Raw genomic sequence first — 22,667 nt, forward strand, 5'->3', positions numbered from 1 at the left:
AAAATAATTTTGCTGTACCAACACATGTATTTGCTATTACATTCTGTTTTTGCAGATCCGTTTTCTTTTGAGTTCCCATGAATTATTGAGAAGTATACACAAATACTACACAAATTTTCAGAACTTTATTTTTGTAACGAACACTTTTCACTTCTCCAAAACACAGTGTAAATGTTGCTATTGTGCGTCCTACCCCAATCAGTATTCACTTGCACAACTGAAAAGTGTATGTTACAAACAAAATTCCGAAAATACAGGTAGTATTTGTGTGCACTTCTCTATAACTCATGGGAATGTAAATGAAAACAATTTGCAAAATAAAATGTAAGTAATAGCAAACTGATGCATGAAATATCTTGGCACACCAACAAGGTGATGTGTTAATTTGCAAACTAAATTCACATCAACCAATGGAAAATCCAGGATGGAATGATGGCAAACCAATGGAAAATTCAGGACGGAATAATGATAACATACGAAGAGGATAGTTGCTACTCACCATATAGCGGAGATGCTGAAAAGCAGATAGGCACAACAAAAAGACTGTCAGCAAGAAAGCTTTGGCCAAAAAGGTCTTCAACAAAAGCCATTCTTTAGGCCTGATTTTTGTAGTCACTTATCACTCAAAATACGAGGGCCGTTCAGAAAGTAACCTCCGGTTGATTTAAAAAAATACATCAAGTTAAATAAAAATATTTTAATATATACATCTTACAACTACATCTTTGCACTATTTTTCTACATAGTCTCCATAGCGATTGAGGCACTTATCGTATCTCTTCACAAGCTTTGAAATTCCTTCTGCATAAAAATCACCCGCTTGTGCCTGGAGCCAGCCTGTGACCGCATCTTTGAGCTCTTCGTCGTCATCAAACCGCTGTGACCCGAGCCATTTCTTCAAATGCATGAAGAGGTGATAATCACTTGGCGCCAGGTCTGGGCTGTAAGGTGGATGGTTGATAACGTCCCACTTGAACGACTCAAGAAGGGCCGTTGTTCTGCGAGCGGAGTGAGGACGGGTGTTATCGTGCAAAAAAAACAATACCGAAAGTCAGCATACCACGGCATTTGTTCTGTATAGCCCGTCGTAACTTTTTATTGTTTCACAGTACACGTCTTGATTAATGGTCGTACCACGTTCCATGAATTCAACCAACAACACCCCTTTGGCATCTCAAAACACCGTTGCCATTTTTCCTGGCAGAAAAATCTTGCGAGGCTTTTCTTGGTTTGGTAGGCGAATTTGAATGTGCCCACATCTTTGATTGTTCTTTTGTCTCAGGGTTCACGTACTTAATCCAGGTTTCGTCACCGGTCACGATTCTGTTTAACAATGGTTCTCCTTCGTCCTCATAACGTGACAGAAAGTCTAATGCAGAGGCCATTCTTTGAGTTTTGTGGTGGTCGGTAAGAATTTTGGGCACCCATCATGCACAGAACTTACGGTAACCCAATCTTGCTGTCACTATCTCGTACAAGAGAGTCTTAGAAATCTGTGGAAAACCAGTAGACAACTCCGACATTGAGAAACGTCGATTTTCACGAACTTTTGCATCAACTGTCTGAACGAGTTCGTCAGTCATCAATGATGGTCTACCACTCCTCTCTTCATCATGAACGTTTTCTCGTCCACTTTTAAATAAACGTACCCATTCACGGACAACTCCTTCACTCATAACTCTTGGTCCGTACACGGCACAAAGCTCACGATGAATAGCTGCTGCAGAATATCCTTTGGCTGTAAAAAACCTTATGACAGCACGCACTTCACATTTGGCGGGGTTTTCTATTGCAGCACACATTTCAAACTGCCACAAAAACTAAACTAGCGCAGGTACGACGTTCACTCGACCACGGCTTGATGCCGACTGACCTGTTGAGTGCGTGAACGCACAGATGGCGTCGCTACTCCCCCCACAACCCGCACTGTGACCGATCGGAGGTTACTTTCTGAACCGCCCTCGTATGTTCACATTTCACAGATTTTAATAAATAAAATCCACTGATTATGGAACAGAGAGACTGAAACATGTTTAGATCAAATGAAAAAAACAGTGTTTTGCATAATAGGCAGAGCTTATATCCAGTATTTTTAATACCTGGATAGCACCTCATCACCCGACAACAGAGTACGATAAAACAGAAAAAGTGGATAGCTTCATATACCTCGGTGAGACAGCGAAAATGAAAACTGATGAAAAACAAGACAATGACAGCAGGCGAAAGAACATGGCCACTGCTTTTTGTAGGATGCATGTCTGACAAAATAAGGCTACCTCTAGAAATTTTTTTTTCAGTCTCAATATTTTGTTGATATAGGATCAATAACCTTTTTTAATATTTCATGGAGCATTTATTAACCAAAACATCACAGCTAAAGTATATATATTTGGTGACTAGTTTCGAACTAACTGACTCATTCTCTCATCCCTGACCCACAGAGGATGCACTAAAAGAATGACAGGACAGGCTGAACTGAGAGAAGTCAAGAAGTTAGAGTACAAGATTCTTTGCAAAATAATGGTGCCAAGGACAACAGACAGTATAGACTTTGAGGAAGAGAAGAGTTATACAAGGATAATGAACGGTTGATTGAGTCAATAAAGAAATGACAACTGTGGACATCTGTTCAGGATGGAAGCATCCTGAATGTTTTGATAAATGGTTCAAGGAAGTAAGGAAGGACCTCAAGAGCATTGTAGGACATCTCAAATCGGTCAGAGTAGAGATTACTGATCGACAATTTCAAGAGTTTCCAAGATGAGGAAATGTAGAATGGCAGCTGGACAAAAGAGAGAAGACAGACAACTGGAGAAACAATGCAATGCTTTTTGGCTGCAGAAAAGGCTTCCAGAATTAAGATCTAGCCACAACTTCTTGTTCCTATGCTTTACAATGGTAACCTGCAGCATTTTCTTCTGTTTTTGTATAAATTTCCTTGTTATACATCCCTAAAGGTTCTCCTCCATCATGCAATATGTGGAAGGAGACATAAATGAGTGAAATAAATGAATGAGCACTTACTACAGGGCTGCGCCTGGAGAAATCTTGGAAAACCAGCTCCCTGGCCACAGGGTCAACACGCAGTCCTTCTGTTATGGGTCGGTCAAGGTTGAGAGGGTCGTCAACAAGCTTGAAATCCTGTGCGTCGCGTGTGAATGCTGATGTTATCTGGAACACAAATAAAAATAAAAAATATATTTCTTACCTTTAAAATGTGAATAACTTAAAAGCTGCAATATGCAAGACTTTTACAGCATTCTAAAAGTAAACTAGCATATACACAGGAGAGAAGAATTTTGTAATGTTTATCTATGCAGTGTGAACTGTTTACACTCCTTTACTTTCTTTCTTTACTCTCTGTAACCAAATACAAGATTTGTTTTGGATCATGGATGTCTTATTGCATGGAAATAATCACAAGAATCCATTGTACCAGGGGTAGTTATAAGGTTTTAATTATCAACCTAAAAAAATAAGATTTCATAATTATTTTTTTTGTTTTTGAAAAGTTCACAGGTATTCAATCAAATGGCATCATCAAAATGGTGCGATATTTTGACAAGTTGACTTTTTATCATCTTCAGATAGTTCTGACACATCAGTTCTGCATGAACATAGCAACAAGTCAGCTTGCTGAAAGAGCGCATCATTTCGATGATGCTACCCAGCTAAATACCTGAGAACATTTCAAAATCATCATACATCCAGAAAAGATAAAATCATACAATTTTTTTGTTCATTTGCAGGTAGAAATGCCTGCAGTTGTAGTACACATCGAAATCCCTCTCATCACAGCACCAAGGAATGTCAAAACAAAATGGCGGTGCCTAGCGGTAAAGTATATCATGCGACAATTCTTTTTCAGCAGTTGTGGAAAATGATACATTTGCTTCAGGCTAATCAATACGGTTGACGAAGTGATCTGGATTGGCTTGACACTTCTGCAACATTTCCACTGATATGGAAAATGAATTACTGCATGAAATGCCATTTTATTAGTGGTCTGCACCCATTTTGTTTTGTTGCCTCTAGCGGCGTGCTATAATACTGTATTGGAGGGATTTTAATGTGTACCGTGGCTGCAGACATGTAACTGTAAACAAACAAAAAAATGAATTACGTTACTTAATATTCTGAAGCTGTTAATTAAAATTTTATACTGACCATTCGTATCTCAATAATGTGGTGTGAATAGTAGTGCTACAATTGATGGTAACACCATGTTTTCCGGGTGATATCAGGTAAATTTTGTAATTTAGCATTTCAACATATTTACACCAGCTGTACCTCAATATATTCATGGAATTTTGCTTCACCATCATGTGGTATTTTGCTTCTAAGCTAGCAGAGTTGCTTCACTTTGTCTACTTCGTGGTCTCTAATTTTGATGAAATTACTTGCTTATCTCAATTCTGCTACTCTTCATTCTGCTCATCCTTATGTGGTTCACTCTCAATCTGTATTCTGTGCTCATTCCATTCAAGATCTCCTGTGAATCTTGGTAACTTTCATTTGTTGTTGTTGTGGTCTTCAGTCCTGAGACTGGTTTGATGCAGCTCTCCATGCTACTCTATCCTGTGCAAGCTTTTTCATCTCCCAGTACCTACTGCAACCTACATCCTTCTGAATCTGCTTAGTGTATTCGTCTCTTGGTCTCCCTCTACGATTTTTACCCTCCACGCTGCCCTCCAATACTAAATTGGTGATCCCTTGATGCCTCAGAACATGTCCTACCAACCGATCCCTTCTTCTGGTCAGGTTGTGCCACAAACTTCTCTTCTCCCCAATCCTATTCAATACTTCCTGATTAGTTATGTGATCTACCCATCTAATCTTCAGCATTCTTCTGTAGCACCACATTTCGAAAGCTTCTATTCTCTTCTTGTCCAAACTATTTATCGTCCATGTTTCACTTCCATACATGGCTACACTCCATACGAATACTTTCAGAAATGACTTCCTGACACTTAAATCAATACTGGATGTTAACAAATTTCTCTTCTTCAGAAACGCTTTCCTTGCCATTGCCAGCCTACATTTTATATCCTCTCTACTTCGACCATCATCAGTTATTTTGCTCCCCAAATAGCAAAACTCCTTTACTACTTTAAGTGCCTCATTTCCTAATCTAATTCCCTCAGCATCACCCGACTTAATTAGACTACATTCCATTATCCTTGTTTTGCTTTTGTTGATGTTCATCTTATATCCTCCTTTCAAGACACTGTCCATTCCATTCAACTGCTCTTGCAAGTCCTTTGCTGTCTCTGACAGAATTACAATGTCATCGGCGAACCTCAAAGTTTTTATTTCTTCTCCATGAATTTTCATAAAAATAGCAAAGTCATCAGTGAACTGTACCATTCATATTCTTTCATTCTTAATTTCAACTCCATTTCTGAAGTAGGATACTTTGAAGTACTTAGACGACACCTTCAAGTTTCCAAGATAAATTTTATGCTAAGTTGTAGCTTTACGATTAAGAAGAGACAAACAAACAGTTTAGATGAAAACTGTAAGAATCTGATCGATGCCATTTACTGGTATGTCTGGCTTTCTCCTATTTATGTGAGGTGTCACTCGGTCACGGCTCTGAGAATTATTCACCATTTCCTAAAGCTGTGGAAGTTGAGATGACACTGCTATCCGCCAATCTCCCCGTCACTGTGTTAGACATTGTCGGCACAAATTCAACAAGATTGTAACTGAAACTACAACTCAACACACTCAATTTCATGTCTCTGTGCACTTCAGTAGCTTATGTGTGTCACTAAGAAAAAAATATACTGAAACAGAACTAGCAGCTTACTGAATATGACTGTAAGGGTAATATCTACATCTACACTCCACTAGCCACCTAACAGTGTGTACTTTTCATACCACTAACTAATCCCCCCTTCCCTGCTCCATTTGTGTTTGGGACGTGGGAAGAATCATTGTCAGTAAGGCGTCATTAATAGTTGTAACTCCTCCAATTTTCTCATTGTGGCTATTTCACAAGATGTATGAGGGAGGAAGTAATATCCTCCCTGACTCTTCCTGGAATGTACTTTCTCAGCATTTCAACAGTAAACCTCTATGTGATATACACCTCTCTTGCAGTATCTGTGACTGGAGTTTGTGAGCATCTCCATAAAGCTATAACATCGACTCAGTGATCCCACAATGAAATGCACCACTCTTCATCAGATCTACCCCATCACTTGTATGAAACCAACCCTGTAGTGGGCCCTGAAGAAGTGTTTGGTAAGCTGCTTCTTTGATGGATCAATTACATTTCTTCCTAAGAGGCTTATTATGGAATCTGTTTTTTCCTAATATTTGTTGTATGTGCTCATTTCACTTAAGGTCACTCCGGATGGTTCCTCCTACATATTTTACAGTAGTTCTTCAAGTCCCAGCCCACAGCCACTGTTATTCAAACACATGTATATGTGTACTGATCTACATCTCCATATCGATCAGTCAGGTGCGTAGCAGCACCAAATTCCTCACCACTGTAACTTTAAAAGCCACCTTGAGCAGAGAATGCAATAATTTTCTTCTTTCTTCCTACAGCGAGCTATAGCTTTGTGTCCGGAGCCTAAAAAATACCACACATTACACTGAGAATGTTCAGGGATTTCCAGAAACTGAGTATGTTGGAACCTTCTCACATTGGCTATTTCACAAGATATGACCATTGCTGATAGTGTGATTCTGGTGGTAAAATGTGCATATGCATAATAAAGTATTCTAAACTAAAATAGTCATTCTAATTGTAAGAGGGTACAGGGTTAATCTAAATGATGAACCCGTTTTCAAGACTTCGTATTTATTCAAGTACAATTCAAAAATGAACAAGCTATGAAAAGAGCAAGTTTCAAAGTTTTTCACAATGTTTGATAACAATTTAATAATTTGTAATTTATTAGTTTTAATAATTAGAAGTGTGATAAATGTTGTAGGCGTTCAATGTGGCCACCATTGGCTGCATGGCAAACATCTACGCAGTAGCCAAACTCGTCCCACACACGCAAAAGCGTATCTGCTGTTAATGAGAGCAGGGCAGCAGTGATCCGGTTCCGCAGATCGTTCCGAGTGGTTGGTAGAAGCAGGACGTAAACAGCTTCGTTCACGTAAGCCCGTAAGAATAACACCGTAAGAAATAGTCGCAGGTTGTGAGATCGAGAGATCTCGGTCGGAAGTGCAGAGCCAGTGCTGAGGAAGTGAGTCATTCAAAAAGCCTGGTACATCACGGTACCAATGGGGTGGAGCTCCATCCTGTTGGAAAATGAAGTCCTGGGAATCTTCCATAACACGTCCAGATATGTGATTCCCGTTACAGTTCTTTCCGCAAAGAAAAATTGTCCATAAATCTTTGTACGGGATACGGCGCAGAACACGTTGATCTTCGGTGTGTCTCTTTCGTAATGGTGAATGAGGATTTTCCAAACCCCATATACGAACACTGTATCTATCGACTTTTCCACTAAGGTGAATGTCGCTTCATCGCTAAAGATTACACACTGCAGATTGAGCGAGGTTGCACAGTGGTCAGCACACCTGACTCGCATTCGGGAGGATGAAGGTTCAATTGTGCATAGAGCCATGCTGATTTAGGTTTTCCACGATTTCCCTAAATTGTTTCAGGCAAATGCCGGGATGGTTCCCTCAAAATGGTACAGCAGACTTCCTACCCCGTACTTCCATAATTCGATGACACTGATGACCTTCCTGTTTGGTCTTTTCCAACAAATCAAGCAACTGACCTACATGCTGTAGAAATGTGTCATCCTCCATCTTTGCTAGCACATAAGCTCAAAATGCGAGACACTTCTCTTTGTCATTGGGGTTGAGAGCCTGCACAAGTTGTAATCGGTAGGGCTTGTACAGCAAACATCGTCTCAGAACAGAACTTTCCGTACAGTTGGTTTGGGTACTCCAAGTTCTCAACTGGCTCTATTGGTAGACTTACTGGGACTGTGCACAAAACTTGCTCGAGTCTATCGGACATCGTCCTCTGACACACGCGGTCGGCATGTGCTTTTTCCTATGCACACACTCCCAGTCTGTTTAAATTGATTAAACCAACGGTTAATGCTTTTGTGAGTTGGTGGCTGAATACCAATTGGTACGAAATGCCCACTGCACTGGAATTTGTGAATCACTTTTTCCGAAGTCAAGAATGCAGAAAACCTTGTGCTCCAGATGCCATCTCACTCACAACTGACAGTAAAACGGAATGATGGCCCTACTGCCGTGCGAAGTCTACCTGCCGCTTCAAAAACCGTCACCGCTTGCCCACCCCCACCGACCAAAAACTTTGAAACTTCCTCTTTTCATTGGTATAAAGCTAATTCATTTTGGATTTGTACTTGAATATATACCAATTTTTGAAAATGGGCCCATCATTTAGAATAACTCTGTACTTACGGCTTCATTTTTACTTGTTAAGAAATTGTTTCAGGATAGAGTAGCATGAAGAGCTCCATCAAACCAGTCTCAGGACTGAAGACCACAACAACAACAACATGTACAGATAATCAGTAAACAGATAACTCACAACCTGTTAATAACTTACAAAAACATACAAAAGAATGTATTACTGGATGTCTAGCTGCTTGTTACGCTACGCAAACAAGGGTTTACACTGCAGCTCTCATTAATTATCTACATTTGACAGAAGTTGTTTTTACAGGTATGCTGGGGTGACGAGTCAATACTCAGTTACAGCTTTTAAGAGGCACGCTGGAAAAGTATCAGAGATCGAAACCTACTTCTGGATCAGGTGCTATCTTTAATCTACACCACAAACTGTTACAAAATCAAATGGAAAATCTTCCAAATGACAACTATGAAATAGGTAAATTCAAATGCAAATAACTACGCCCAGACATACCGAGCCTCGGCTTCAGGTTTGATAAAAAGGAAGTTGATTTTGCTATTTTTGGGAGTCACAGCCATATACTATTGTCCAAATGTTAACACTTTCGACATTTAACTGTTCTTTTATTTCGTTTAGAGCACTGTTGTAATTTGAGCTCTATACCACATTGATTCATTACCATCCTGTGGCAATTAGCAGTAGCACACGTCAAGTAATTCATATCAATATTTGATGATACAACAACAATAAGTCGAGGTCAAAATTCAGCAGCAGCATACAATCTGTTGATGGCGAAGCACGAAATTGAATTTGGAGGTTTGGTTTAAGACATAAATGGTGTTGACACGATGATCACTGTATCTCATGATAAAGCACATTCACATCTGCTAAAACAAGCAATGTGAGCAATTACCAATACAATAATAACAAATGCATATAGAGACAAAAAACTGCAACAGTGTTCAAAACAAAATAAAAGAATATTCAAATGGTGAAAGTGCTATCATTTACACACAGAGAAAGTCAATGCTTGAAAAAGTATCATAATGCGAAGTAGTTTGCTGGGGAAAGAGCTAAAAATTACCTTCATCCTCGGTGAGATCATGGCAATTATCTGTAAAAATATTTTGACAGTGCTATTGAAAAGCATCATCACAAGTATAATTATTTAATTTATTACAAAATTAGTATTGTTAGTACAAGGCTAACATGAATGGAAGACCAGTATTATCACTTAAGCCAGCTACGAGTCTAAATAAAAGCAACCGCTGGAGAATAACTGTACCTTACCCAACTATAAACAAAGGTAAACTATTGGCAGAGTAATATTTATCTCAAGGATCTAGGTAAAAATATGTGTTGAAAAACTATAGTTGATCCTGTTACACAGCATAAGTCAATCAATGTGATTAAAATGTTTTGTATTAATGCATTATTTGCTAATAAGTCATCTACATTTGACACTTAACAGTTTTTTGCTCTTGGTTGTTGAGACTGATGTGTCTGTTCTACAAGAGAAAATAATCAACCCTCTTCTTAATTTTGAATTGTATATTTATGAAAAAATCAAATGAGCAAAGTACTTCAAAGCTATAAGGGGGCTAATATTTTTATGGAAAAAGAGAGAGAGAGAGAGAGAGAGAGAGAGGGAGCGAGAGAGAGTAATATTACTGTGAAATAGTTCCAGAGAGGTGGTCTTTCATTGAGTTTCCTAGGAGTTCAAAGCCAATAGATTAATGAATGGCGCAATAGGCACCCATACTACTTTGAAGAGAAACCTTGCAATTTATGGGACACCATGTGAATGGCTGGACAGATGACTAAACTACCATAGTAGCAAGCATCTGTATGGAGTTGGTAGAGAGACAGAGGATCTGAATATAAAAAAGGTACTGAGAATATTGTGAATTAAAGTTAAAGAAAAGTAACAAGTGTTGAAACCTTGTAATAATTCATAATCACCCTTTTAAATAGCAGCAGCACCTGAGAAAGATCTGTGGCACTGAAACTGCTGCATAACAATAAACTATGACAATTACTATTGGGCTGCACTGAGAAAACATACGAATTAAAAATAGTTCTAATGCTTCTGTTCTAAAGTTTTGTAAGAAGCGCGGAAAGACATTCAGTGTTACTGGAACACAATTTATATGTAAAGGTTAGGTTTCACTGTTAGATAAGAATAAGAAAGTTTTAGACAGGCTCAGCAGGGATTCAAAGTCCCCCGTTCCCGTTAACGGCCAGGTACGAGAGCGAGCAGTGCTTTACCTGATTGCGGTACCAGGAGGAGCTGGTGCAAGAGTCGGTGATGCCCATGCAGAAGCAGCTGATGCAGCCCTCCGGGTTCTGCGACGCCAGGTGGAAAGAGTTGGGCTTGCATTGGTTGCACAGGGTCCCCGTTGTCAGTTCCTGGCATCAGGAGAGCAACATGGGTGCTGTGTACGTGCTAGCCTCTAATTTACTTATAACTATGTACACTACATCTAATTAGGATGTGGAAAATTACTACTCATCTATAAAAACTGCACTGTGGCTATCATTTTAATACATAACGAGTAACCTCCATCCCGACTCTTTAAAGAATTGAACTTACCTTCCCACACCTAATTACATTACAAATGAATTAACGCATTAAGCTAGTTTTTCACACATTTCAATGTTCGTAACAGCATGTCTGCATGTCTCTTTGACTATATGTCATACAATATAATTTTGCAGGTATATTTAGTGGTACATATGGAAGACACTGCAAACTGCGTTGTGTAGGGAATTAATAGTAAAGAAGTAATAAATCAAAACACCATGCCAGATTAACTTTTTTCCTTTCTCTTATTATTTTGTGTGGTCGCGGTGGTGGGTGTGTGTGTGTGTGTGTGTGTGTGTGTGTGTGTGTGGCGGGTGGGGGCTGTTATCAGTGAGAAAAAGTTTCTTAAAGGTTTGACATTATATGCAAAGTTTGCTAGAAGTTGCCAAGTGCTCTCATTCTTAAATACTGGCTGAAAGTTGTCTGGGTTATTGACGCACTAAGTGTTATGCTATCTCAACACATTTACACTGTTTGTAACATTATAACTTGACTTACTGTGTTAATTCTTTAATGTAATATTATATCTCTAAATGAATACATGATGACAGAATTTTAAATTTTTAAATTCAGTCAGTAATAAGGAGGTCTGTTCAAAAAATTCCGAAATATTCGTAATTTTGTGAAAATGGTATGTGGACCGACATGCATCCCTGCACACACCTGGGTTTAATATGTAACTGTCAGAAGTTCCATTGTTGTACGCCTATCAGTTACTGTTCAGTGCCGTATAGAGCAGAATGTTGTGTCGCACAGTTTGCAAATTTTGAGATGGTAGGGATAGAGGAGCAACGTGTCTGCACTAAATTTTGAATGAAACTCAAGAAAACCTTTATCGAGACACACCAAATGATGTAGGAAGGCTACAGTGATGAGTACTTAAGCCATAATCAGTTTTATGAATGGTTCACACCGTTTAAAAATGGCTGAACCAAAGTTAAAGGCGACCCTCGTTCTAGACACCCTACGACGTCTACCAACGATTCTCATGTCAGGAACATCAGTGAAATTGTGCTTGGCAACTGAAGACTGCTTGTCCGAGAGATTGCAGAAGAATGTAACATGTCAGTTGGATCATGTCACGAAATCCTGACACAGTATCTCCGAATGCATTGTGTTGCCACCAAGTTTATCTCACAGGTCACGAGCCAAGAACAGAAAGAGCTTCGCCTCGCAATCTGTGAAGAGTTTTTGGGTAGTGCAAATGAGAACGAGACGTTTCTTAAGAGAATAGTAACTGATGATGAAATGTGGGACTACAATTACCATGTTGAGACCGAGTTTAAATCTTTGCAATGGGTCGGAAAAAGTTCTCCCAAGACCAAAGAAAAGCTTCTAAGGTCAGGTCAAATGTCAAAGCCATGCTGATAGTTTTCTGACTTTGAAGTATAAATTCATCACGAATTCATGCCACAGGGACAAACTGTTAATCAATGGTACTATCAGGATGTGCTGTAACACTTACACGAATATGTGAGAAGGAAACAGGCGAGACAATTTGTGGCTCTTGCACCACGATAATGCACCCGCACAGTGTGACTACTGCACAAAAAACTAAAACACTGAGCTGCCTCATCCTCTTTAAGCTCCACACCTGTCTCCTGTGGACTTAGTTTTTATTTAAAAAGTTGAAATCTCCATTGAAAAGATGATTTTCAACAATAGACGAGATCAAAGAAGACAGTGCTTCATGTGATCCAGCAAGAGGTCTACCGAGACAACTTCCGGAAGTGGAAAAGATGTTGGGAGCAGTGTGGAGATATTTCAAAGGAGACCATGCACAATAGGTAAAAGGTAAGCGAAGAAAAAAATTGTGGACAAAGTTCTTGAATTTTCTGAACAGACCTCCGATTGTGAAATAACAGAGCTCCTCTTATAAAATATTGAAAATCAAATTTTATTTGTCCCTGGAAGATGTTAGATGGCCAAGCTGCAACTTCTTTTATTTTTCAAACCGACTCAAGCGCAATTCTGTGTAGTCCTTTCTTCACGTACATGCTGCAAGAGTTCTGTATTTACGTATCCTGTAGAAGTCACAGTATCTTATTACAGGTACCTACATCTGCATGCAGATGTAGATTTCACTGTATTCACTTCATGCTTTCACTGCTGTTTGTGGGCAGTTTGCAGTGACACTAACATTCATACTTTTACCACTGATGCCAACAATGTAATGTCAAATTTTAACTATGGTTTGTAATTCAGTTATTATAAAGTTGATACACTTAATAGTGCTTGGGGCTCTCTACCACATGGAGCAAGTGCCAAACCACCTAAAGTTTGTGCACTCGGAATCATAAACTGGCCATTATTACATAATCTGTGCAGATCAAAGCTATTAAGACAAACTCCACAATGCTACGTAGATTCTGTTCTCTTTAAGTAAGGATTTTTAATTTATTTTGTTTTATTGGAAGAAGTTTAGAAAAAATGTACGCATGTTAATTAACTACGTTAAGCAGAATGTTAAATCTGTATTGACAAAACTAATCATCTGCCTAAATCTACAAGCCCATCCTTTCCCAGCGAAATGTGAGAAAATAGCCAACAGAAGCAATAAAGAAGGTGTAATAACAGATAAACCCCTCTTTAATGGCACCAACAGGGTCACAGGGCTCAGCAACAGGTTAATCATCATCAACACTGCCACTCCCATGAGAGACTGCAGCGAGATATGCGATATCATCAGGGACACAGGTCCAACATCCACATCGGGTATAGGGGCAGTTTTAGGGTGAGTAAAAATGGTAGATAGTTATGGCAACAGAATGCTAAATCAAATGGTAGATATCAGCCAATCAGACTCTTTATGACACTCTGCACATAATTAGTGCTGTTCAGTAGTTTGTCTCATACAGTTGTATGTGTGCTTTCTCTGTCACAAATGTATTATCTTTCACACCCAGATCTCCACTGGAAGTACTAACGTGAGTGACGTTATTGTTGTTCGGATGTAAACACATGCTGCTACGTATAATGTGTGAATACTGCTTGTACAACTCGCTTACCAGGCAGATAAAATTTTATCTGTATTTCTTTGTGTTTTAGGATATTTGTGCAACAGATGCCAGATAATGCTCTCTGAAACCAGCTGCATGATAAATGAACTTTCTGCCATTTCCATTTTCAAAGTCAGTAAAAGTGCAGAACTGAAGTGTTTTCTAAGAAGGTAGCATATTATTTTCAAATCATTAAGTTTCCTATGGCTACAATGAAATGAATTCATTAATTCATGCAATAAAATCAGTCCCATGAGTTTTCCAATGCAAAGAGACTTCAATAAAACCATATACTTAGTAGGAGCAGCAAAAAATCACTTTATTTGGTGTTGTTTTTTGCTAAATTCAACTTCATTTATTAGGTACGTTCAGTGTTAGTTTATTTTTTCAATCCAGGGTTATTTGTTTTACAATTTTGGCGGTTACTTCCCAATTTAAGTGCTATTTTTCACCAATTTTGGTCTTTGCTAATTTACACATTACTTCTGATATCACATCATAGTTATGCTGCAAATGAACTGCAATTTTAAGATTATATGAGGTCTGCTCAAAATATTTCAGAACAAATGCAATTTCGCGCTACGGGTGTGTTGCAGAGAAATGTGGTTGGCATTACTGTAGATGCCTGGTTTAATGTGTAACTGCCAGAAGTTTCATTGGTGATGTTTCTTACTTACTGTTCAGTGCTATATAGAGTAGAACGCTGTGTCGCAGAGTTTGCGAATTTTGAGATGGCAGAGTTAGATGAGCAATCTATCTGCATTAAATTTTGTTGGAACTCAAAACAATCTTTACACAGACACACCAAATGATGAGTGCTTAAGCCTTTTTTGGTATTACGAATGGTTCACACTGTTTAAAAATGGCCAGATGGAAGCTAAAACGTGACCCTCGTTCAGGATGTCCTTCGACCTCTACCGACGATGCTCGTGTCAGGAACATCAACTAAATTGTGCTTGTCAGTTGAAGACTCACTGTCCAAAAGATTGCAGAAGAATGTAACATTTCAGCTGGATCATATTATGAAATCTTGACACAGAATCTTAGAATGCACTGCGTTGGCGCCAAGTTCGTCTCACAGCTCACGAGTCAAGACCAAAAAGACCTTCACCTCGCAATCTGTAGAGAGCTTCCTGACGGTGCAAATGAGAACGAGATGTTCCTTAAGAAAATCATAACTGGTGATGAGATGTGGGTCTACGGTTATGATGTTGAGACCACGGTTCAATCTTCACAATGGGTCGGGAAGGGTGCTCCGAGACCAAGAAAGCTCATCAGGTCAAATGTCAAAGCCGTGCTAATACTTTGCTTTGACTCTGAAAGTTCATCGTGAATTTGTGCCACAAGGATACACTGTTAATCGATGATACTATCGGGATGTGTTGTGACACCTGTGAGAAAATGTGAGGAGGACATGTGGCGAGACAATTCACAGCTCTTGCATCATGATAACACATCCTCACATTCATCTCTGTTGGTGCGTGGCTCTTGCTCAAAAACCGAAATCACTGTGCTGCTTCGTTGTCCTTGCTCTCCAGACCTGGACCCTGCAGACTTCTTTTTATTCCCAAAGTTGAAAACCCAACTGAAAGGACAAAGATTTGCTACAATAGACGAAGTAAAAGAAAATCTGCAAACAGCGCTTCACATGATCCAGCAAGAGGTGTACCAAGACTGCTTCCAGAAGTGGAAACGGCATTGGGAGCAGTGTATCAATTGTAGCGGAGCGTATTTAGAAAGAGATCGTGCACAATAAATATAAGGTAAGCGTAGAAAAATTTTGTGGACCAAGTTCCAGAATTTTTTGAGCAGACCTCGTACATGAGCCTCACGCCTGAAGAAATAAGAAGTCAAAATACAATTTCAACAATCAATAACTATTAGTTACTGGTGTACTGACATTCTCAGATTCATAACATTTCCGGTAAAGGAAAATGACAAATACCAAAATATATTATAAAAGTTGACCATTTCTCAGTATTTTGTAAAAATTACCAAATTTGTGTTAGTTCATTAACAACTATCAATTTCACATTATCATTTTCGTGAAACTTTCCTGTCCCTACATATAAGCTCTTGATGTTACCTGCACTGATAGCAAAGTACAGATAAATTTAGGTTTTACACTTATGTCAGTTCAGTAATTGATATTTCTTTTTATTTTATTTTTAGTTTGTATTTGCTACGGGGTGACTAAACAGGTAATTCTCATGATTCCAATGAATTCATATATGTTGTACTGCAAATTATTGAAGTACAGGATAATATGAACATAGTTTATGGAATGGAAATCCAATTCTACATGCTGAGAAAAATCTACATCCACATACTTGAGTACTTTTTCTGCACTTACCACATTATTGCAGCAAGGAGAGCATGGGAGAAAAGTAAACAATACATTAAATTTCCACTTTACATTCGTATTACAGAAAAGCAAAGAGGTACTACAGTTTGGAATCTGTGTTTTTATATGAAGTTAATTTTTTGCAGTGCTGATACCAGCCAAAAACAGGTATTAATCCAGGCTATGTGCAATTTTTAGTAATTAATTAGTAATAAAATCCTCATAGTATTAAGTTATACTTGTTTTGTGGCTTTTAACTCCAGCATAAAAAACTAAATTTTCACTGCAGAGCATGGCCGCTGGCTCTCTATAGCCAAGTGTGGCAGGAGTTTCTCTTTATTCTGTCATTTTCCGGATCTCAACTCACCTTGCAACGACACTGCCCAGTCACAGGATCCACTTCAGTCGAGAGGCTACCAGCAGGATCGCACGGACCACCTAGAAATCGAAGGCTGTGATTAGCAACAACACAACACACACATTTTAAATAAGTACCTATCACACAAGTCTGCCCAACTGGAGGAGGGGGTGAATAAGTTTATGTGATGGATAACCTACCATTAGTTTCACACATTCTCCCTCAGTCAGGAGACACTATATCACAAGTTTTGTTTCCTTCCCTAAATGTATGCAAGGGCAATATACAGGAAATTAAGACAATCTCACGGAAGGTAAGAAGAGGTAGATAAAGATGAGATGGGAGATTCGATACTGTGAGAATAATTTGACAGAACACTGAAAGATCTATACCAACAGTCCAAAAAATTTCAAGCCCGTATTAATGAAAATGCAGAGAAAAATTAAGATGGTGAGTTTTATGTTTCAGGTGTCCTAAATAGACTCCTGCCACTCAAGTACAGCGTACAGAGAATGTTCGTACAATCGTATGGAACTTCCAGGAAAGTCCTTCTTTGGGATGTTGTTCAACTCAAGCATCACACTGGCTCGAATGCTGCTTCTGTCATAAAAGTGTTGACCCTTCATGTGAATTTCCGCATGCTGCCATTTCGTGGCAGGCTAAAGTGCGCGTCATATATCTTGGCGGCCGAGTTTAGGTTCATTCTGCGCATCTGACGTCAGAAAACACAGTCAGCCAATGAACAGAGAACGACGTTGCCAGATCTCGACTGCAGTGCAGAGCACGGACAAGTCTCTTCAGTTTTAGAAACGTTCAGTCATAAATACAGTAATAGAACAAAAGCAATGTCTTGATAGCAGACTTTCTTTTATAGAAAGTTTGGAAAAAGCATTCTTTATACCAATTGCTTCATATTCTATTAATTAATTAAACCAAACAAGCAATAAGACTCCTAATTCAGGCGATAGCAAGGAAAGGTGTTTGTTTGAATCTCACAAACTGCTTTTTCGCAATAAAGAACAGCGGTAATTGTTTATTTCCTATTGTACTTCGACGAAGCGTGAGTAATTCATAGTCATACCAACAGTGTTTATAAGTAGTTGCATGAGGTCTTAGAATCCTTATGGAGTTACACTGTTCGATGAGCCGATGTAGCGGAACGGTTAAGCAGTTGGGCTGTCAAGTGAAAGGTTACGAGTTCAAACCTTGTGCGATGTTTAATATTTTCTTTATTTAAAAAGAATATTGGAGTGCCTTACTTCACGATTTTTATTCGTTTGAATGAAATTTCTAGTGCTTTGCCTCTTCATTAACTTTTTCGCTGCTGCAGACACGTGTTCCCTGCATTCCGCGCTGTGCGCGATTTTGTCATCACTGCACTTCTCGCCTGTGCAGACACATGGTGTTCCCACTACTTTGACACACTTATCATTCGATTTCACAAAAACTATTTGGCCAAAAAATTTGATTTTTACACGTCTTCTTGACTGATACCTTCCCCCCATAAATGACTTAATTTTGTTTTGATGAGTAGCATTAAATGTAGTAAACCATTGCACGAAATTTTGAAGAGTTTGCAGAGGTAAAAGTCAATAGCGTATACTTTCCGTATGGTCGATTTTAGTTGCCACAATGTTTAGAATGAAATGTGGACAAGATACCTAAATTTCATATAATATTTACTGTATAACAATATCTCATTTAATTTAAGTACCACATAGGTGTCGTATGTAATATTGAGAAATACTCCGTCTTTCGCGACTGTAATAAAAGTTTTATTTACACAGGGCGCGTCTGGCTTTATTTTAAAGTGAAAGGTGAAAAGGTATGGCACATACACAATGGTATTCATGTTCGATTTCTTGTTTTTGTTCCACAGTCACAGTTTTACCAATGGTATTGAAATATATCCGTCTTCTGCAACTGTAATAAGCGACTTATTTAGAACAGATGCGTTTCTCTCTTTTGAAGCATCATAAGAGGACTGTATTTTGTGTCCTCCATTGCCAAGTCACCTTTCGTAGTTTTGTGCTGCGGTAGCACAATATTCAACGTTTGTTTTAGCAAATAAATGCTGTTTGTGTGTGCCACACACAAAATTATATTTGACATAGCTCTGAGCACTTCACTGACAGACGGTATATTCAAGTCCTAATGTTTTTGTAAGTCCACAGTTTTGTTTAATGTATTTTGTCTACTTCCTTTTGATTGATTGAAGTGCTTTAAAATAAAGCCAAACGTGCCCAGTGTAAGTAAAACTTTTGTTACAGTCGCGAAAGGTGGAATATTTCTGAATATTACATACGACACTTATGTGGTACTTAAATTAAATGAAATATATAGGTATCTTGTCCACATTTCATTCTCAACATTGTGGCAACTAAAATCGACCATCCGGAAAGTATACTCTATGGACTTTACCTCTGCAAACTCTTCAAAATTTCGTGCAATGGTTTACTATATTTAATGCTGCATAATAACTGCGTTGAACGTCGAAACAAAATTAAGTCATTTATGGGGGGAAGGTATCAGTCAAGAAGATAGGTAAAAATCTAATTTTTGAGCCAAATAGTTTTTGTGGAATCGAATGATAAAGAGTGTCAAAGCAGTCGGAACACAATGTGTCTGCACAGGCGAGCAGTGCAGTGACAAAATCGCCCACAGCGTGGAATGCAGGGAGCACGTCTTTGTAGCAGCGAAAGGGTTCATGCGGCTGTGGTGGCTTTACTTCATGAACTGCGCGCTCCCCCCAAAACGTAAGCTTGCGAACTATGCTATACTATGGCGCTGCTTCTCTTGGCGTGTGCGTCGTGTGCAACTGGCAACGCAGCAATCTCCCACGTCTAGGCGGGCATGCGCGACCCGCCAAGATAAAAGAATTGAACTATAGTATCGATAACACGAAGGCTCCTTACCTGTGATAGTCTTTCTCCAGAAAAGAAATGTCTGTGATTTGCGTTTTATCCAGTCCCAGCAAACGTGCATACATTGCTGTTTTTGTTCGGAAGTCAGGGCATGCACGCACTTTTCTCTGGAGAATGTCTTGAACATTTGATTCAGATATGCTGCAATTTGTGACACAACAGCGTTGACATGCTACAGAATGAATTTTTCACTCTGCACTTCCTGGCATATTAAAGCTGTGTGCTAGGCAAAGAATCGAGCTCGCAACCTTTGCCTTTAGTGCACATTCCGCTGCACAGTGAAAAATTCATTCTGGAAACATATCCCAAGCTTTGGCCAAGGCATATCTCCACAATATCCTTACTTCCACGAGTGTTAGTCCTGCGAATTCACAGCAGAATTTCCCCAAGTTTGGAAGGTAGGAGATGAGATACTGGCGGAAGTAAAGTTGTGACGACAGATTGTGAGTCATCCTCGAGTAGCCCAATAGGTAGAGCACTTGTCCATGAAAGGCAAAAGTCCAGAGTTCGAATCTCAATCTGGAACACAGTTTTAATCAGCCACAAAGTTTCACTGACACACTATGCTCGCATGTTCAGTACGTAACACTGCCTCCTCACAACTGACTGGTCAAATGCACTTCTGCCATTTATAGTTGTTAGTCCAACATGCCACCATAGTTACTGCACTGACATTGCTTCTACCCCAGGAATAAAATTTGTCTCGGAAGTGTTTAGACAGAAGGTCTATGCCAAAGCAAGGCACTTGGAGTGGATGACACTCTCTCAGACCTGGTGTGGAACATGAAATACTGTCAGACTTGAAGAAGAATGCAATAATTCCAATTGGAAAGAAAAAGGATGCTGACAGGTGAGAAAACTACCAAAACATCAGTTTAATAAGTTCCAGATGCATAATATCAACACACAATATTTACATAAGAATGGAAAAACTGGTAGCAACCGGTCTCAGAAAAGACCAATTTGGGTGTGTTACCTACCTGGAGAGCAAGAGTCCCCTGGGATAAGAGGATTCCCAGTGTATCCCACATCACAGCGTTCACAACGGCGTCCGACATATCCTGGCGGGCAGTCACAGGTAACCTGTCCATCGGTGTCCAAGAAACACGTGCGTCCAAACCTGCTCAGCAAAAGAAAACAAAATCGGATAATTAGACAACTCCTACTAAGAGGCTACAATTGCTAATAAGAGCAGAGAAGCTGAAGTATTCAATTTACGAGCACACCAGACACGACCAACAGCTGTTATCAGTGAATGCAGGTGTGTCTCAACCAGTTTTGGAGTTAACATGTTACACAAAAATATAGGTTACTTTCCAAACAGTCCTTAACATGTTAATACAGTTCTTAAATTAAGCGCAATGAACAAAATATAAGTAACTCCCTAAAAAGAGTACACCTGTCACCAGGCAGTCATATGACCCTCCACCAATGGTGCATGTCATAGCAGCAGAGCGGTGTGGTGTGTATGTGACAAATGAATGTACGGAGTAAGCACAGAGAGATGAGTTGACGTGACAGAATGACAGAAAGGTGCTATCGTGTTTGGACGAGACCTTCAGCTCCCTGTGAATGAAGTTGCCCCACTTGTTCATGTATCAATGTGGACTTCACAATACATTTATAAAGAATAGTATACCACATGACCATGTAACACAGTGTAAGAAAAGTGGTGATAAAAAATATTAAAATTAAAAAATCCACATTTTCTTGAGTGCAAATGATGAAACTATAGAAACATGACAAACTCTCACGTGCATTTTACACTCTGTGACATTACAATCACAAAACGAGACACAGACGTGTAAGTTAATGCAGATGAGTACGAAAAACAAACCTTTAATGTTCAGATAGAGCATTAGTAATGTTCTGCTTGATGCAATCATGTCACCTAAATGTCTGGATTGTAATATTGCAAAGCGTTATACCAGGTTGGATAAAAAGAAGACATCGAATCAACTCAGAGGTGGGCTGAAAGATTTGTTACTGGTAGATTCGAAAATGCAAGTGTTACAGAGATGCTCCGGCAACTCAAATGGGAATCTCTGGAGGGAAGATGATGTTCTTTTGCTGAGATAATTTAAATTTGGGCTCATACGGAGGCAGACAGACAGTTATTTTTCCTACACTATTTGCGAGAGGAACAGGAGAGGAAATGACTAGCAGTGGTGCACAGTACCCTCTGTCGTGCACCATACAGTGGCTTGTGGAATATATATGTAGATGTAGACCTGGAGCTTGAGAACTCGTAGACAATAATGAAAATTCCCGACATCTGAGAGCACGCCAGAGGTATAGTGGTGACACTTAAATGTGCCAGTTCACCCGTAAGTGTAAACAAACAAGAAGTTAGATCATGTGAGGGATAGTAGTGTTGTGTGAGAAGAACTCCTGCCTCCCTTACGCTGAGCTGGTGGTCTACACCCGTGTTTTGTGCTTCTGCCAAAGCAGAACTGACACAAAGCGATAGAAACCGATGACACTTTTGGGGTTGTAGGAGTCATACTCGATCCATGTGTTGGTCCAAGATTAGTCTCTTCACTCATTTCAAAATGAGAAAAGAAAAAAAGTGAGCAATGTACAACAGCAAAAAGAATTTGGTAACAGCTGCTACGCAATGGCTGGCAGTGCTGTAAACGAGACAGTACCATTACAAACGGTATTGTAAGGTGCTCAAAAATGTTATTAGGAAGGCAAATAGTATGTGGTATGCAAATAAAATAGCTAATCAAAGGATAAAATTAAAACCATATGGTCAGTTGTGAAGAACGTGTCTGGTCAGCAGAACGAGGTCAATGATATAAAGTCAGTTCGCAGTAAAAATATGTCTGTTACTGATAAATCAGATATATGTACATTATTTAACAATCATTTTCTGAGCATTGCTGGTGGATTAAATAAAAATTTAGTTACTACAGGGAATCATAAAACTTTCTTGGCAAATGCCTTTCCGAGATTGATGTCTGAAATACTTGTCTGTGATACAGACAAGGGGGAGATTGAGTCAATAATCAAATCATTGAAGACTAAGGACTCTCATCGTTATGATGGAGTGTCTAGCAGAATATTAAAGTACTGTACTGCACA

At 39.1% G+C, this 22,667-nt stretch overlaps 1 protein-coding gene across 14 annotated transcripts in view; it reads right to left on the bottom strand.

Annotated features, from left to right (window-relative positions):
- LOC124720011 (basement membrane-specific heparan sulfate proteoglycan core protein) overlaps window positions 1-22,667 on the bottom strand; it is an 801,341-nt gene that overhangs the window by 160,834 nt on the left and 617,840 nt on the right. For all 14 annotated transcript variants that reach the window (XM_047245254.1, XM_047245262.1, XM_047245258.1 and 11 more), the window contains 4 exons: window positions 20,561-20,700; window positions 16,666-16,736; window positions 10,640-10,780; window positions 3,025-3,171 (listed from right to left, as the gene is read on the bottom strand). In XM_047245254.1, coding sequence (XP_047101210.1) covers window positions 3,025-3,171; window positions 10,640-10,780; window positions 16,666-16,736; window positions 20,561-20,700 — 499 coding nt within the window. The remainder of the gene's footprint in view (window positions 1-3,024; window positions 3,172-10,639; window positions 10,781-16,665; window positions 16,737-20,560; window positions 20,701-22,667) is intronic.

The sequence above is a fragment of the Schistocerca piceifrons genome, chromosome 11, assembly GCF_021461385.2.
Source record: "Schistocerca piceifrons isolate TAMUIC-IGC-003096 chromosome 11, iqSchPice1.1, whole genome shotgun sequence".
Classification (NCBI taxonomy): Eukaryota; Metazoa; Arthropoda; class Insecta; order Orthoptera; family Acrididae; genus Schistocerca; species Schistocerca piceifrons.